The 18663-nt window shown below is 37.6% G+C and overlaps 1 protein-coding gene across 2 annotated transcripts in view; it reads right to left on the bottom strand.

The window, feature by feature from the left end:
- LOC112058396 (uncharacterized) overlaps positions 1 to 18663 on the bottom strand; it is a 147574-nt gene that overhangs the window by 87718 nt on the left and 41193 nt on the right. For both annotated transcript variants that reach the window (XM_052885893.1, XM_052885889.1), the window contains 2 exons: positions 15438 to 15501; positions 14290 to 14430 (listed from right to left, as the gene is read on the bottom strand). In XM_052885893.1, coding sequence (XP_052741853.1) covers positions 14290 to 14416 — 127 coding nt within the window. In that variant the 5' untranslated portion in view covers positions 14417 to 14430; positions 15438 to 15501. The remainder of the gene's footprint in view (positions 1 to 14289; positions 14431 to 15437; positions 15502 to 18663) is intronic.

The following is an 18663-nucleotide window of genomic DNA, read 5'->3' on the forward strand; positions in this document are numbered from 1 at the left end:
TCAACTTGTGTTTAACTTAGATTACCATGTAGTCAAGCCAATGTCCAGGAGTTAGTTTGTGTTAATCAACGTAACATATCACCCTGAGTCTGCCAACCTACATTGAAGCAGCGTAGTCGGACCAAATCTCCTCGCCTGTCTATCTATAAGGCCTGACCTGTAGATGGCCGTTCACATAGGTTGGTAACAATGAATTGATGAATAAATGACTTAAACACGCATATAGGCAGTGGAGCAAGGCGTGGGACAGCTTATCGTAGCAAATGCAATCATCCAACGCCCCACTTTACTATCAGCAGTATATTGAGGCTATCGCTGACGGGGATCTCACCGCCTGCGACCTTCGCGAGTTATGGGGGTCGACTGTCAGGTGGAAAAGTGTGCGTTTCACACCGTGTCTAATTGCTTGTCGGAGTCGGGAGAAATGAAATATGATGTTGACGACGCAAATGTTTATTTAGCTGTCTGAATGTAATGCGATCATGACTCATGACTATGAAAGAAGTTGTTTTTGTTATTAATTTTTTATATTATTACAAAATAACTATACCCATCATATGATGAGAAATGAAACATCTCAAAATAAATCTGAGTGCTCCATAACATGTAATAATTTATTTATTATTTACTGCTGGGCTTCGTTTGTTTCATCCGATACTTCGTTGGACAAAAGCTTGTTCTAGGAATGTAGTATACGCCCCGTCGTTATAGGGTGATACGTCCCACGTCGGAAATGCATACAGAGACCTCTCTGTCACTGGGAAATACTTTTACGTATCCCGGTCAGAAACTATGCAGTTGACCCCCCGGTATGTGGGACTCCCTGGCTAAAACCAGAATATCGACTAAAACGCAGCGAAGCCACCTGCGTCTTATTTGTAATGTCAAAGAATCGCGAAAACAGTTATTTCGACATGCAGATGAGTAGAAATACCTATCCTTGATCAATGATACGCCCAGATTGGAAAGGAATGTAGGAGAAGATTGTCGTCAAAACTTAAACTCTGAAGTAGAGTAATGAAGGAAATAATTAAACTTAGTGTAAACTTTAATAATAATGAAGGGATGGAAATAACCCACCCCTCACAGCAGTGCAATACACAGTATTTACATATGCAAATGGAGTTTCTACCGGAAATAGAAGTTCCTAGGTCGGTAGCGTGTCGCTCGCATCCGGGAACTGGCGCTTGCTTGGCTCATATCATTTCCCTCGCTCGAAGGAGCGATGTCTATTACAGCGTCACTTGATATTTATGATGTCACACGACTTGGATTTATGTGCGTTGAAGCATTCGCAATGTAGCGATGTAGGCAGTCACTAGAAGCATGTGGCCATATCTTCCTCACTTTATAAAAGCTGAAAGTTTGTCAGCGTTTACCATGTGAATACTATTAATTTTTATATGTATATTTTCTAAAAATAAAGCCCACTTACTCGTAGCTAGATAGATTTATCGCCTCCAAAACCGTTTAAATGAAAGCCATTTTCGAGATTTAGATTATTTATTGTATAAGAATTGAATTTAAACTATCGTGAGTGTTATTTACATTAAATTACTATGAAACACGGCTAAAACTTACTTGATACAAAGTCGGAGTATGTCTGACTCTGATGGATTGAACCATTTTGGATGCTTCGAACCCATACGGGGCCCTCAGTCATGAGCTAGTTCATGTAACGCAGCACGATCCAAACAGATCGTGTCGCGTTGCTAGTCGGACATACTCAAACGTTGTATCATGTGAGTTTAGCCGAGTTTCATAATAAATGAATACAAGAGTTGCGAGTTTGTAGGTATTAGATTAGATAGAGAACACATAGACGATCTTGGAAACGGCAAATATCTGGACGACTATCGTTGACTTCTTAAATAGAGTCATGAGAGAAAAGGAAAAGGAGAAAGACTTGAAATAGACAACAATGGTTGCCATGTCAGGCAGATACACGGACAACAGGGCGACAGGAGGGGTTTTAGCCGGTAAGACTACGGCACTACCTAGCTCAACCAGGTGTCCATGAGGATATCCCCTTCTGTATATGGCTATCTCATGAATATTATGATAACTCAGCTTTTGATATAATTATGTAGGTACGTAAAAGTTAATCGTATCGTATGTACTATATACAGTTTTTATACGAGTAGCTTAGCGCAATCTGATTCCAACTTATTCAGCCTCAACGAGCATTCCAGCCGGGCTAACGTCCAAATGAGGGATAAATGCGCTCTCCAGTGATAGCATGGGACGCGCCGCCGCTCCTTCGTTATCATTAGTGATTCATGATATCTGCCCGAGTGAGAGACGGTGATTACATCAATTGGCTCATTGTAGCTGCACTGTAGCTACATGAAGTCGTTCTGGTACGATGTTGCGTTGAAACCGATAGTCAGCGGAATAGCAGATAGTCCACCTGATGTTAAGTGGCAATCCATCACCACATACCTATTCCTTAGCAAGGCTTTTGTTATTTTAACCAACTCTCAAAGATGAGGAGGAACTATGTTCGCATGTATTGATGTACCTATACGTTTAAAAAGGCGGTAATATGTGTATATCAGTTATATATAAAGTTAGTGGCGGACCCCGTCAAGCTACGTTTTGACTTATTCAACTTGACAACTTTACCCATTGGTTACGTAAGCAACCAATAAGCTATCAGAGTGCACAACAAACTCACATTGTAGTCAATGTGAGTTTGTTGTGCACTCTCTTCTTCTAGATTTGGTGTGTTCAAAACCCTTGTCTTGTATATAACCGGCTAAAGTTTCTGTTTCCACTACATTATAAACGTTTAAAAAGGACAAATTGGTCTTTATAGCTCTTTATATTGCATCGATTAACTTCTTAACTTTTAATCTTCCAGTACATCAGGTCATAGCACACCTATCAACTCTTAAAGGTATCGTAAGCGTATCGCCTCGGGGTCGGGCGTATCGCACTCCGTGAGCACAGGACGGCTCGGTTAGAATATACGGAACCGATTGATATTGATATCCAGGTTGATATGTGTGCTATGATCTACAAACTGCATTGACACATTCTCGTGTTATATAATCACAAACAAGTGCGAGACTGTTTTGAACATGAAAACAAACATCAAAGTTTATTATTTCAGGTAAAATAATGAAGAAACTATCTAATTGCTTCTACAACACAAATTAAACCGTTGCAAAGTTCGATACGGAGCGAGAGAAGTTTGGTGAACTAATTGGAGCAGCGCGCTCTTAACACTCCGTGCCGCATGAGGCACTCAGCACGCAACTCGGCACGTACTGGCACGTTATTGGTTTCCACTTTGAAAGCGAGAATTCTTTTCACGGTGAAAATTAAACGAAAATTTTGCAAACTATTTGAATAGGGAGCTAAGACCGGACACACCGCACCGCTCCAATGGGGGTTAGTGGGTTTATGATATTAATAGGTATACTCTTTTACGATCATTATCAGGTGTTATTGATAATGACCGCAGGCTTACTGTGTACTCTCCGGACACCACCAACTTCCCATCTTCTGGCTGATTTGTATTGAAAAATACTTACAAGGAAGAAAAGCTTAGTTTTTCAAATCAGTTATCGAACCCAGGTCTTCGAGATCCGGAGCCACAGGCTAACTACTGGACTTATTTAGCCAATTTTTTTAATTCTAACTTAACTAACATATCTCCGCCCCCAAAACAGTACTAATATCCACTTAGATCCTTGTTTATTCTTACGCAAGCGATGTTTTCAAACCGTATCACCTTTCCTAAGTTACCCAGTCAACTAACTGAGGAGGGTTGGAAAGTAGGATATTACGTATTTAGTAGGTACATTATGATATAAGTGCGGTAAGTTGAAAATTACAGCCAAGGCGATATTGCCAAGCTCGAGCCAAAGGTGAGAGCTTTAAGGAAGCAGAGGCCGTAATTATCAAAGCTCATGTATGTCATACGACGTTTTATGACACATTTGCGATAAAACACACTTTGAACCACCAAAGAAAGTAAATAAAATAAATTAATATTTTTGTGTTTCTGTTGCAAATAAATGGTTATAATTTATTGTCAAAATTATTAAAATGAAATGTTTATCTATTATATTTTATCTCACAATTTTATTCAGTTATATATGTTGAGCACTTTTCTGTCATAAAGACTTTTTGCTAAGGTTTAAAAGAGTACCGTTCATTTTTAGACGGATGATAAAGGTTTTATACTACATTACAGCACATGTGCATTTTACTTTACATTAAGGCACATGTGCGTAATGAGATACATTACAATATTGAAATTGCTGAAATATGAGAAAATTAAAAAAATAACTTAGATATCTGTTTATTGTACGGAATTACTAAACGAATTTTCATACGGTTTTCAAATGTTTCATGTTTTATTACAATAGCACAAACAAATCTTTGAAGCTTTTTCTCAGTAGGTACGAGTAGGGTCTGCCGAACCGGTACTAGTCACTAAATGAATAGACTGGACGTTTTAACTTAAATGATATGTTTGTTTGTTACCTATATCTGGCCAAATTAATGAACCGATCTTAATGAAAATTGCCAGAAATAGATTGTGAGTGAACAGTTAATTTATGCTTTCTCATTCTTTCACTTTCTCTCTATATCTCTGGGGTTTCCAATCACGATTGTAATATCTATCTATCTATTTAATAGATCTAATAGATCGACTTGGCAAGCGCTCTAAGCAATGTTATTAAATGTAATATGTATTAATTGTAACAAACGAGTATATGCGATGGCCAAGTCAATCTATTTATTTAAAGTATAAAAGATTTTTAATATTGATATGGTCACTATAGGATGTTGTTGGGTTAGCTAATTACGTAATAACTTGAAACATAAGATCCCTTAATTACGGACAGAATAAAGTAATCGACTTGGTATTACATGGATCTCACAACTTTTTGCGGCAGAATAACTGATTGTGAGAATTGCTACATTTAACAAGTGTTGTTTTTATGGCATATGACTTTACATCACGAAATCCTGGAATCGTACGTAGTAGGTTCTGAATTGGGCTATGAAGTGTTGAGCAATTTTTCATTTCTTATTCCAATAAATCATTAATTATTATAATATAGTTGTATATTTCATTATTACAGTCCTACGCTTCGGAAGTACGATAATCGGTACAAGAGTTAATAACCATTATCAACTAACACCGCCAACAATAGGAGCGTGGTGGACTTAAGGAACCCATATGCCTTCTTCTATTAAGGAGTGATGACTGTTCCTGTGGTAGACCGCTACGATCACTATGCTGCTAATGATGATGACAAACAAATGTCACCTTAAATACAACCCGTATTATACGGTTACTTCAATGTGACAGCTCTAAGATCCCGACCTTTAAAGGAGAGATTAACAACTTAATCCAGTGGTTTGCCACAACAAGACTACTTGCTCATGTATGTATTGTGTGTACGTGTAACACACAAATGTATGCATTGTACAGTGTCGCACGTATTAAGCTACATCATGTTGGGTGTGACGTCCGTCTGTAAGCCGCAGCAGACGTTGATGGACGACGTGCCAATACCGACCGGTGGAGCTGTAAAATACTGAGCTTCTCATTATTATAAGAAAAGTACAAGTAAAATTCTCAGTCCCCAGTGGGCTGTTACACACGCACCTCGGAGAGAACCTTGAGCCGTCACTCCCAATCATTATCATTAACATCTGATAGTGATTATAAGAGTTTAACTATGTTATCCAAAGCCCGCCAGCCGAAAAGCGTGGCGGGTCTAAGCTCCATAACCCACCTCCTATGAGGCATAGGCTGGTAATGATAAACTACTCGATTGAAAGGGCCACAGAAGTACCATCTTATGTGGACAGCTGCCCTGCATCTGTCAACTTGGCAATTACCTAACCTCATATATATATGTGTTATTAGTAATCATATCCTCCAGATTGAAACAGACAACATACGTTGTTCCGTACTGGAACACAATAAAAATAAAGTATCATCTATAACCAACCTTGAGGAAGTTTCAAATGTCATTATTTTTTATAATTCTTATATGACTAATTGCTGTGGGCACGACCTATAGTAAAGGAATCGTTCCATTTGAAAATATATTCAGTTACCCGCAACCAGTCGAGCGGCTATCAACGCATTCCCGTTAAAATAACCATATCGCGATAAAAGGACATACTATTCCTAATCTTCGATGTGCTATCAACTTATCTATTGTGAGGTGACATATTGTGAAGAAAATCAACATATCAGCGACCTACTTCTGCCGAGAAGACGACGGACCAGGCCTGGCTCCACGGGACACTCCACTCGATTCAGGTTAGTGTCTGCAGCAAAGTCTTTTACGGAACATAATTTGATCCAATCGAGCCGGATTTCATTTCCTCCAGGTTGTGTTACCTCAATACATTAAAAATTAAAAACTAAATTTCTCATAAACATTAAAATTTCCAAGCGTTTTTTGTCGGTTCCACTTGTCATGCAACATGGCCGACAACGCTGCGTTTGATGTTTACGAAAGAGAAATAATCATTTCAGAATTAAGAAGAACATTAGATTTAATATCCGATGAAGATCAGTTTCGTGCGCGTTTACCAGATTTAACCATACAACATCGCAAATTTAGTAAAATTCAAACAAAAATTGAAAAATCATTCATAAAAGCAAAGTGTTTTGACAAAGATGAACAATTAAGTATTCGTAATGAATTTAACGATTTATATTTTGAAATATTAAAACATTCAAACAAGTTAAAGAAACAGGATGACGAGCATAGACGTTCGAGTACATACCAACGTCACTCAGTTTGTTTTCAAAACACATCACACATGAATAAATTACCCAGTCTCCCTTTGCCAACGTTTTCAGGTGAAGTTACTGACTGGCAATCATACTATGATCTGTTTTGTTCTTTGATTCATGACAATCTTGCCTACACGGATGTGGAGAAATTTCGTTATTTATTGCTTACCTTAAAAGACGAACCCTATAACTTGATTAAATCGATACCCATTACCGAGGATAACTATCACATCGCCATTGACACTTTAGTATCTCGTTACGATAATAAAAGAATCATTGCATCGAAACATTTAGATAAAATATTAGATTTAAAACCATGTTCAGAAAAAATATCGGGTCTTCGGGAACTACTTAATATTTACCAAGAAAATATAAAAGCATTAGAGACAATGCAATTTCCCGTACGTCATTGGAGTTTCATTCTACTTAATATTTTACTACGAAAAATTCCACTGATCATACGAAAACGTTTTGAACTATCCTTGGAAAATAAGTCGGATATTCCAAGCGTTTCCATTCTCATTAGTTTTCTTGAACGAGAACTTGCTGCTTGCGAAATAACTGGCCAGTCAAAATTAATTGATATTGGAACTAATTCGTCAACTTATGAAAACCGCACAAAACATACCCTCGTTGGAGACCGAGTGCCTACCGTTCGCGGCACGCGTTTATATACTAGCAACTTTGCGAACGAAAGCCAACCTTATGTTCATACAAATAAGGCTTGTGTTTGTTGTGGTGAATCACATCACTTAATTAAATGTGCAAAATATTTGAATCTTTCACTTAAAGATCGTCATAACTTAGTATTAAGCAAAAATATCTGTATAAACTGTTTAGGTTTTCACGACTTAAAAAATTGCAAAAGTAATTTTGTTTGTAAACATTGTTTTTCTCGTCATAGCAGCACCATATGTTTATCTCCCAGATCTATTTCTAGCGCTGTAGGTATTGCAGAAAACGATTGCCGCGGTCCTGAAGAAGATTCTGGGAATAACTCATTACGTTCGCATACTATGTACGAAGACTGTACCCGTGAGCCAACTACATGTTCCATTGCATCGGCCGGTCGAGCGAAGACCGTGCTATTGTCTACTGCACTCGTCAATGTACGTGTTAATGAAACTGAACGGGGCATCGCACGTTGCATGGTCGATACTGGCAGTCAAGGTACATTCATTACAGGAGCTTGCGCTCAACGTTTAGGTCTATTACAACGCAAGATCCATGTACCAGTTTCCGGGATAGGTGATGACGCACCAGTCTATTCTAGGGGGATAGTTTCATTCAACATCACCCCGCGTAATCACAGTAGTCCGGTAATACCAATCGAAGCAATGATATTACCGAAACTTATATCTCAGATGCCTAATATGGTTTTACCTTGTACTGATTGGGCGCATATTAAAAATATAACCTTAGCAGATCCTAATTTTCATATACCCAACCCGGTAGACATAATATTTGGTGCAGATGTACTTTCAGAAATTTTATTAAATAACACAATAACAGGCCCACCTGGCGCGCCCATTGCTATGAATAGTAAACTTGGATATTTACTGTTAGGTAAACTTTCATTTGATATAAATTCCGCGCGTAATAATTACCCTCTGAACATCAATTCTAAAACTATTCATGCTTGTTTTAGCTCGTTAAATAATGATAATAATCATTTACGACGTTCTAGGGAGCTTGAATTATTTCCTGGTCAAAATTCCATACAGTCCACTCAGCCCTTTACCCGAGATAAGACGATTCGTGAAGATTTGAATAAAGTTCCTTTTACTAATTCGACGGGGCCGAACGCCAATATCCTACCGTTTAAGCCCGATGCAACTGTTTTCGATGAATCTCACAATTTCACTGTTAATCAATTTCATAAATTGGAATATCACTTAGAACGCAATTCTCTGTTAAAACTTTCCTATCACGCTTGTTTACAACAATATTTCGATAAAGGTCTTATGATAATGAACGACTATTATCCCGTCTCTTCTCTTGTATCACCAATTGAACTCAAGCGAATTCGTAAAACCGCATACTTGCAGATACAAAAATGGCACAACTATTTATTGACCATAATTGAAACCCTTTCCCGCACAGTTTCTCATGGCGAGCGGCACGAGATGATTTCTAATCCTAACAGGAATAATTATACAATTACTAAAGCGTCAGAAATCAAATACAAGTCTAATGCATTCATCTTCACTTTTAATGGTAAAACTTCGTCCCAATTTTATACAAAAAAAGTATATACATTTTATAAAATAGAAATAATTTATTCCTCCCTGGGGTTGTTATCACCCACGACACAATATACAAATCATTTAACACAGATACTTGGGTTCGCATGGGAAAGATGGGATGATAACGATAATTATTATTATTCGAAGTTAAATTGTCATAGTCAATTGTTAACCCTTTTTAACGTGTGTTATGTGCACATTATGTATGTGGCGTATTTAACGTATGCTTATTTTCATTTCTATAACTTCAGTTTAATATTCACCTTTACATCACTCAATAAAACACGGGTAGATGTTCTCACAATGAAACAGATAGTTTTAGGTCTTAACTCGACATCAGCTTTACGTTTTTCAAGGTTTATCGATAAAATCATTTATTTTCATAACAATCGGGAGATTTTTGATTATGTTTGTGGATTATCACAGTTATATATTATCATGTTAACACACTTACGCTCTCCGCTTCACGAGTGGATCTGTAACCCTCCACAAACTAGCGAAACGTTATGTCGCGATCCAAACAGTGGTAGACGTCCCGTTTCAACTAACCTCCCGGCGGATCGTATGTCACGTAATGTGTTATACAAAATCTTCATACAACATATTCGTAAATTTCAAAAATATTACCTATCTATCAATAAATCTCTTTGGCTTTTAACATTGAATGTTACAATTTCGCACAATCAAAACTACAACGAATTAAATTCGATAATCCTTTTCCTTTTGGGTGTTCGACTTGATAAGTTTATTCGATGGTGGTGGATCCAACAAACCGTCCCACTTTTTCGGAAACGTTGGAATCTTGTATACCTGCACGAAATTCAACTTCACAAATGGTTTTGTAATCGCGGCGCACCCATTCATGAAGGTAGCATTGTCTTGATATCTGAGAATTATTTACCACCCTGGCGTTTAGTTCACTTAGATGCTGTTCATCCTGATTCTGGTGGCATAACACAAGTTGTAATATTTAACTGCTATACTAAACTCTTTAAACGCTCGGTAGAAAAAGTTTCATCTACCTTACCTAATCAGTAAGAAAATGGAAACACCCTAATCATTTAAAAATAGTAATTATAGGATTTAGATTACATGCATTTTTTCGTTAATAATCCGTTTCGTTAATAATAATGTTATATTTCCTTTCGTTTTAAGTACCTACATAATTTCATTTTGTTAAAAGATCTACGCTCTTTTAAGGCGAGCGGCATGTTCCGTACTGGAACACAATAAAAATAAAGTATCATCTATAACCAACCTTGAGGAAGTTTCAAATGTCATTATTTTTTATAATTCTTATATGACTAATTGCTGTGGGCACGACCTATAGTAAAGGAATCGTTCCATTTGAAAATATATTCAGTTACCCGCAACCAGTCGAGCGGCTATCAACGCATTCCCGTTAAAATAACCATATCGCGATAAAAGGACATACTATTCCTAATCTTCGATGTGCTATCAACTTATCTATTGTGAGGTGACATATTGTGAAGAAAATCAACATATCAGCGACCTACTTCTGCCGAGAAGACGACGGACCAGGCCTGGCTCCACGGGACACTCCACTCGATTCAGGTTAGTGTCTGCAGCAAAGTCTTTTACGGAACATACGTAATGTCCTGCAAGTCATACACTAAATCAGAAACAAGAAACTCAGTGGAACTAACGTCACAAAGAGTCCTACAATACTATTAAAGAAGTCGCATATGAGTTTACTTCCGTAACTAAAGAACTCGTACAGACAAAATGAAATGAAACTATAGACTGCGCGCGCTGTGCGACAACTTGCACTCGCTCACAGACGATTGACGAACTTTCTGGAAGCTACGTGACTCACTCTGAATTTCTGCACCCCTAGCGAGACTGCCTATTTGCTAGCTTTGATAGTTTTCGAGCGATGAAACCATAATATTACGATTTCAATGTTAAAAATTCTAATCTGTAATCAAGCAAACACGACTTGTTTGATTACTGTGGGATCACTCCACTTTTATCCACATGTAATATGAATATTCAAAAAATAAGGTCAAAGGTATATCTACTAATAACTAATGAGGAGTTTTCCGAACTGTCCGTCTTCCTGAGCAGACTCCTAATGCAGTCACAACCCATATGGGTGGAAAGTTCTCATCATTACAAATTAATCAAACTCAAACACAAGGTACGGTGAACCGTCGTGGAGTTCTCTGAACTGTCCTTCGTCTTCATCACCAGATCTCTAATACAGTCACAACCTATCTAGGTAGAAAGTTCCCCTCAATTTGTTTTTCACTTTCACTTAGATATTTTACTGTCTCTTTACTAATCTCTATGCATAAAATTTACAAAACTCGATAACCAACGAACGAAATGTCCCAACTCGTGCTAAGAATGTTGTAGGTACTCGTAATGCTGGAGTACAATAGGGAATTATTATTGTAAAACAACTAAGTTCTTTGAAATACAATCCTCTCAAAGAACTGCAAAGTCAACTCGACTAACTTTGAAGTTATCTAGAGCGGACACGAAGTTGACTGCTACTTATCTTCACATGACTGGTTTCGGGAATAAAATATTGTTTTAAGATTTTTCAATTTAAAACCAAGTCTATTAGTCAACTGTCACTACAATAATTTTTCACTAAACTAAGCTTGCATGTTATAGGCGTCACCATCAGGTGATTTTTTTTTTGTAATAGAGGCGTCTTTACGTCAATTAACCAATTGTAACACTTTCTTACTGTTTTTATTTAATAGGTCTTTTCATTGGCTTCTCAAGGGTAAATTTTAATAAATTACATTATAACACATCCTTCTATTGATGAAAATCATAACAAAATCTCACCAGTAGCTTAAAATTGGCCTTAAACAAACACAACAATCGCGTAGCAGAATACCACACTATTAAAGCAAACAAGCTGTTTGGTCCGTATGTTGGTTTCCTTTATTAACATAGAAAATTATTGACAAAGTTTATTTAAGAAAAAGAAAGGAAATGGAAGGGGGAAATTTATCTGAAAGTCTGTAGTTTTAAAGTTAGAAGGTTCAGGGATTCCCCCGCGGACGAAATCGTCGGCTAGTTTATAATATGAAGATATGATAACAAAGCTTAAAATAAAATGTCACTAACAACGATGAAAACTATGAAAATGAGCGATGTCACATCGCTGTAATTTTACAGAATGCAGGGGCTGATCAATGAGAAAAATACTATGACTGCTCATTTTATATCGTAATCTGTACGTGATATCACAATAAACAAATAAGTACTTGTAATATTGAACAGAAGCAAGTACTATGTCCAAGAGATAAGAGTAAGTAAGTACGACAACAATGAGAAGGAACTGAACCTACGACCTTCAGACAATAATGTCCTTATAACATCGAGGTGTAGACGTCGACCCCTTGACCGCCAGCACACAGTCGGGTGTGAGTTCGGCATCAATTCGCTTTGCAGGTTATCGCCTCGCGCCCGTGATGGATTGTCGGCTCACTGCCATATCATATTTATTGAAGCTCTATTTTTATATCCTACAGAGGGACGAAGGGAAACGTCTGGGCGGAGCCCGACGTAGTTATAATAGTGTTTAGTCAAATGGAAATACGCTTTGTATCGCAAATGAAATATCTACCTACGCTAGCTCTTCATACTCGTACTACTTTGCTAGTTGCTTTGTTCACGTATGTCGAGCATTCTTGTCGTACATATAATAAAACATTACAAGTACATATTTTTGTTGGGAAAAACGATACATTTTCTCAAGTATGTACCTACTCACTCATTTCTATAAAAAAACATTGCAAACAAAGAAACTTTGTAGTTTACACTTTTTATGACCGAAGTACTAAGCCACCCTACCGGCAAAGACATACCGCCAAGCGATTTAGCGATTAATTAAAGATTTTCATTCTCCAGCTTCCATCTTAGATTGCATTATCACTTACCATCAGGTAAGATTGTAGTCAAGAGCTAACTAGTAAATAATAAAATAAATAAAAAGTCGCTTCACAATCTAGAGTTGGTAGAAATTTCTAACTACAACTGCTTATATCATACGCTGCGCCAGACGACAAAAACACTATTTGAAATATATTATTATACATCACAGCCTATTGAAGTTACAGAAGCAAATATATATCGGTTTAATAAATTAATCAAAAGTTTAGATTTTGTTAGATAATCAAGAAACAGCTAATTCAAAGACCAGCTTGCTATATATAAGCACAAATGACAGTATGACCGCGTTAGCGAACATGTGTGAACAGTCCCCCATGTGAAGCGCGTTAGACCGAATCATTTTCAATATAAAGAGAACGTTTGCTCCACTTCTCGTATAGTTTATCCCTTTACGCAGTAATAAAATACAGCTTTATATAAAGGTAATTCAGCGACCCTTTCGGGAATATAAAATCTGAATATGATTTCCTCCTCGCTCACTGTGCGTGAGGTGCGACATCATCGGCTCGCACATTGTGGCCAGTTTAACGGAAAAAGTAATATATAAATTTTGTGAACATATAAAACTAACTATTCTTTATTTTCAGGGGCAGTTTCACCGATACTTAGCGGTAGGGTTGCCAAGTGTTACCTTCTATAATGATTCAACAAACGTTGATCCTTGAAGGGTTTATGTTTATTCTGAACATTAAAACATAGTGAAAGTACATAATGTATACTTTAATTTTATCTTTTTAATTTAGTGGAACTTTATCCATATTTTTACTTCCCTTTCCCAGAAAAGGACGCTGTGAAGTCACATATACGAGTGTATAAGATAGTCTAGGATATTACATCTGAGGCATCCACTAGCCAAATACGACTTTGTTATTACTTTTCAACTACCTACTGCCAAAGGATAGTTTACTATCTATTTGGCATGAAAAATAGTTTAGTAGCAACTACTGCTTATGTAGCACAGTAGCTTTTTTGTAAAGTTAGTACGACTGTAAGGCCGCATACCTTTACATACTTGTACTATGTATTGCATAGTTTACATGAAATTATAATTTAACATTATTCGTGTTTATTGCATGACCCCAACCACTGGTCCCTCGCTACGCCACAGAAACTTGCACTCGGGGCTATATTCGATGTGCAGGCACCTTGCAGAGTGCTGCAGGCAACTACCTTGGGTGTGGCGGAGCGGTGCAGGCACCTACCTTGGGTGTGGCGGAGCGGTGCAGGCACCTACCTCGGGTGTGGCGGAGGGGTGCAGGCACCTACCTCGGGTGTGGCGGAGCGGTGCAGGCACCTACCTCGGGTGTGGCGGAGCGGTGCAGGCACCTACCTTGGGTGTGGCGGAGTGGTGCCGGGCGGCCGCGGAGTGCGCGCGGCGCGTGGCGCGGTAGTGCAGACGCCGCAGCGCGCCGCCCAGCCGCTCCGGGGAGCCGTCCCCGTGCGCCACCGTCATGCTGCCCTCCGCACCTGACACACACTCGGAGCCATTACCAGCCTGTCTTACACACTACTAATAACACTACTGGGTCAGCTCCCCCTGCATAGGAGAAAGTACTACTCCAACGCGGGTTACAATTCATGGCACAACGAGACTTAATTTTTTATTCTAATAGTTGGACTAGACTTAAGTAAAAAACCATCAATAGGCTAGTTGACACTTTCTTTTAAAGGGTCTTAAATTGTTTATTAGCGTATAACTTTTAATCGACACCTCCCGTGACCAGAAGGCTGGCCTGTATTTAGGCCAAAGAATTAGTATTGCCATACAACGTGGCAATACTGCCAGCCTTCTGGGCACTTTACCTATGATCGTCGATTCGGACGAATTCTACGACGCCTGAGCCTTTAGATATAATTTAAATTTAGTATATTTTCTTTTTAATTTTTATAATATGTAGTTATAGATATTTCGGTACGTAGTTTTAATATTATTGTAAAACTTTATAAAATTGAATAAATATATAATACTTATAAAATAAACTTTTAAATTGAGTTTTGTATTTAATCCTTAACTTTTATTAATTGATATTATTGATATATACTTATCGGATCATTATTCCATGTACTTACACGAAATAAATATTGTTTATATTAAGTTTGGTATATGTCAACTACCCTATTGCGTGTAGAAGCATCATTTCACAGATACTCTCACTAGGAACACCTGCCTAAATGCGCTGCCATGCGCCTGTCAATCCGAGGTGTCGTATTGTCCTGTGTCTTTTGAGCTGTGCTCGCTTGGACCGGCAAGCGTAAGGTAGCAGGAGCATGCGACACTATTTTTTACCGACTTCCAAAAAGGAGGAGGTTCTACGTTCGGCTGTATGTATGTTTTTTTTTTCTATTTAGGCACATATTTCTATGAAATTCCTTGCGTAGCTGGCACGTTGTCTGGATTTTACCTATACTCTCTCTCTATTTTCAAATACGATGTGAATGTGTAGTAACAACAAGTGACCAAGTGTCGCACTAACCTGCGGGGTGTTCAGGGGAGGGACGAGACGATTGGATCTTGGGGGCCTGGGTACGCCCATCCGACTGAAACAAAACCGCCTGTTATACTAAGTTTATCATTACACGGTAAACAGTGTTAATTAAAACAGTTTTCACAAATTTCTGTAATACATATAATTTATTTTTAGAATTTAAACTATCGTGAATGTTATTCATATTAAATGGTTATGAAACACCGACGTTGTATCACCAGAGTTTTAGCCGTGTTTCATAATCAATTAACATAGCATTTCATTGAAATCAGATTTATTTTGATATTTTCTGCAAGTTATATTAACGAGGCGACGCTAACAAATACAACAAAAAATGAACGACCGGACACTGTAGCATGCTCAATAGGTGTTGATTCCATTGAACAAAATTAAATTGTACAGAATTTCTTGCGTTATTAATACCAAGGGCGGGTAATAAGCTTTCCGTCATTACAGCTGAAAAGATTCCTTTACTGGCGGGTCAATGGAAATGTCGGTAGTAATAAACAATGTAGTGCCGCAGGGGAGGGCCGGGCCAGTGGGACAAGTCGAAGGGGTGCTCTATAAACTGTCAGGGGTGTTCGCCGCCCGGCCAGTAGGTTAGTAGGTATCGGTTTAATTAAACTATCCCACTGAAGCATGGGAATTAATATACGATACCTTACTACGTCTCTGTAATTCTAAGCAGTATACAACTTGCAGAGCGTATAAACAGAACGACAAATAAATACATATATGTAGATTGTAGATATATAAGTTTATCTTAATATTTAAATACTTAAAACTCAAAACCGTCATACATAATAATGTGTCTATTTATTTATCTAAATTATATTATAAAGAAAAAAGATTTATCTTTGTATTTTTATGTATGTATGTAATAAATAAACCTTAAAACTACTGCACTGGTTTCGAAAACTCTTTCACTAATAGAAAGCTACATTATCAGAAAGTAACATAGGCTATATATTATCCCGGTATTCCCACGGGAAAAGGTACTACGCGGATGAAACCGTGAGGTTCTGCTTCTCCTAGCAGACATTCTGTTATTCAAACTACTTCCCTTACATTTATTCATCCATTTTTATTTATCAGAATAAAATGTAAATATTCAGAAATCTGAAACACATCAGTAGCTGAAATAAAATTGATCCCATGTCGCCTTACGTATGCAGCGTAGAGCCCCGTAGAGCTACGTAGCTACGTGATACAGACACCGCGTAGCTATATTTTTTCTATTAGCTTGACAGATGCATTTTTGGAACCCCTTAGTTAGACTTTATTTTATGAATTTTTATTTATAGAATAGAAGCAATTTGCACCCCAACTAAACTACTACTTTGCGCAAGTTTATTGTGAAGTAAATAATTCATTTATTGTTCTTCACCGCGGAAAAAACATTTTTGACTTGGTGGAACGTGGGGCTTTTTCTAAGAATGTTTCTTGCCCTATGTCAATGGTACAAGCGATGGGAAGAAACTATCGCTTACGAATACTTTACTATTAATATTATAAAGCTGAAGAATTTGTTTGTTTGTTTGTTTGATTGATTGAACGCGCTAATCTACTGGTCCGATTTGAAAAAATCTTTCAGTGTTAGATAGCCCATTTATCGAGGAAGGCTGTAGGCTATATATTATCCCCGTATTCCTACGGAAACGGGAACCACGCGGGTAAAACCGCGCGGCGTCAGCTAGTGCTTTACTGTACCGTCCATTAGGTAAATAACTAATGCATTTAATGGTGTTCATTGAGGATCAACACCAATAAATGCCTCAGATATTTACCTCAAAACCTCTCTCTACTTTTTATTTAGTTACAACTTAACCGACCACTGACCGGGACCGACGATTTAACGAGCCGATGACCAACTGTCCCGGGCTGAGAATTTCAACTGAAATGTCTCAGAAGAAAAAAAAGTTTAGTACGTATCCATATATAACATAGCCTAACTCAGAATTCGTACCCTCATGATACGAAACAACAAAGCCTAACCGCTGGACCAACAAGGCAGTCGATGTCGATATAAACGAAGCCTACTCGTATTTTTATTTTATTCTTTCTTTTTATTTTATTCGACGGCATTCAGACCATCCCTTTGATAATATAGTGAGCACTGGAACATAACTAAATGACGTTACGTGCTATTTATACGAGCAGATGCGATACAGTGTAACGGAGGCCTTTTATATTTGTATGATACAGTATATAGGAGATTTATTAAAAATAACTTTATAAAATGTCATAAATAATTCATTTTTTAATAATTTTTTTGCACCTCCCACATTACATATATTTATTGGTTATCTATTTATATTATTTACAAGTAGGTAATTTAATATAATAATATTTTTGGAACGTAGTTCAAGAAATAGCGATGTCGTCCGTCTATATCTCTCTCCGTGGAGCGTTGAGTCATTCTGTCTTCGAATCTCGTGAAATTAACAGAATCAGAGCCTCAGTTCATTTTAAATATACTAAGTTAATTCGTTTCATCTCTGCTGAAAAGTGTGAATTATTTTGTTACACATTGGTGTTTTAATTTTTAGTCCACATTCAGTATCACCTAAGAATTTGTCATTGCGTTAACTCTTTATAAATAGCAAATGTTTGAAAGCTGACAATTACACGAATAATTGATTGTATTATTTCAGCTAAGAGGGCTGCTGCTTGATGAACTAACAATATATTAGACACTGAAAGGGGACAATCTATTGTATTGCCTGTAGGGGACTCGTCATACCATTATTAAAATTGTTAAATTTATTTTTATAGGTATGGTCTGGTATAAAACATAAAACACATTACATAACAAAATTACTGTTGTAATAACGTTAAAAGAGACGTTTAAAAAACGTGCATAAATATACATATTCCTTGACATACTCGTAAGTAATATACCGCGACCCCGTGTGGCGGGGTCGTGGGGTGCGGGGTCGGCGTAAAATACGCATTTCCCTAACGCCTGATATACAGCGCGGCCGTTTCCCGAACATTAACTTTTATACGCGCCCTATCAGCGGCTCGTAAACCCTTGCATTGACAGCGCAGGTTTACTGCGGGGTGCGGGTGTGCCTACAATGGATTTGGTAATCATAAACGAAATAAACAGTGCCAATGAAAATAAAATGAGACCAACTTTGAGGTCATTCAAACAGTACAGCATCACTAAAATTGGACAATATAACGCTCGTAAAAGGTGTGCGTGGTCGTA

The sequence above is a fragment of the Bicyclus anynana genome, chromosome 2 (assembly GCF_947172395.1).
Source record: "Bicyclus anynana chromosome 2, ilBicAnyn1.1, whole genome shotgun sequence".
Classification (NCBI taxonomy): domain Eukaryota; kingdom Metazoa; phylum Arthropoda; class Insecta; order Lepidoptera; family Nymphalidae; genus Bicyclus; species Bicyclus anynana.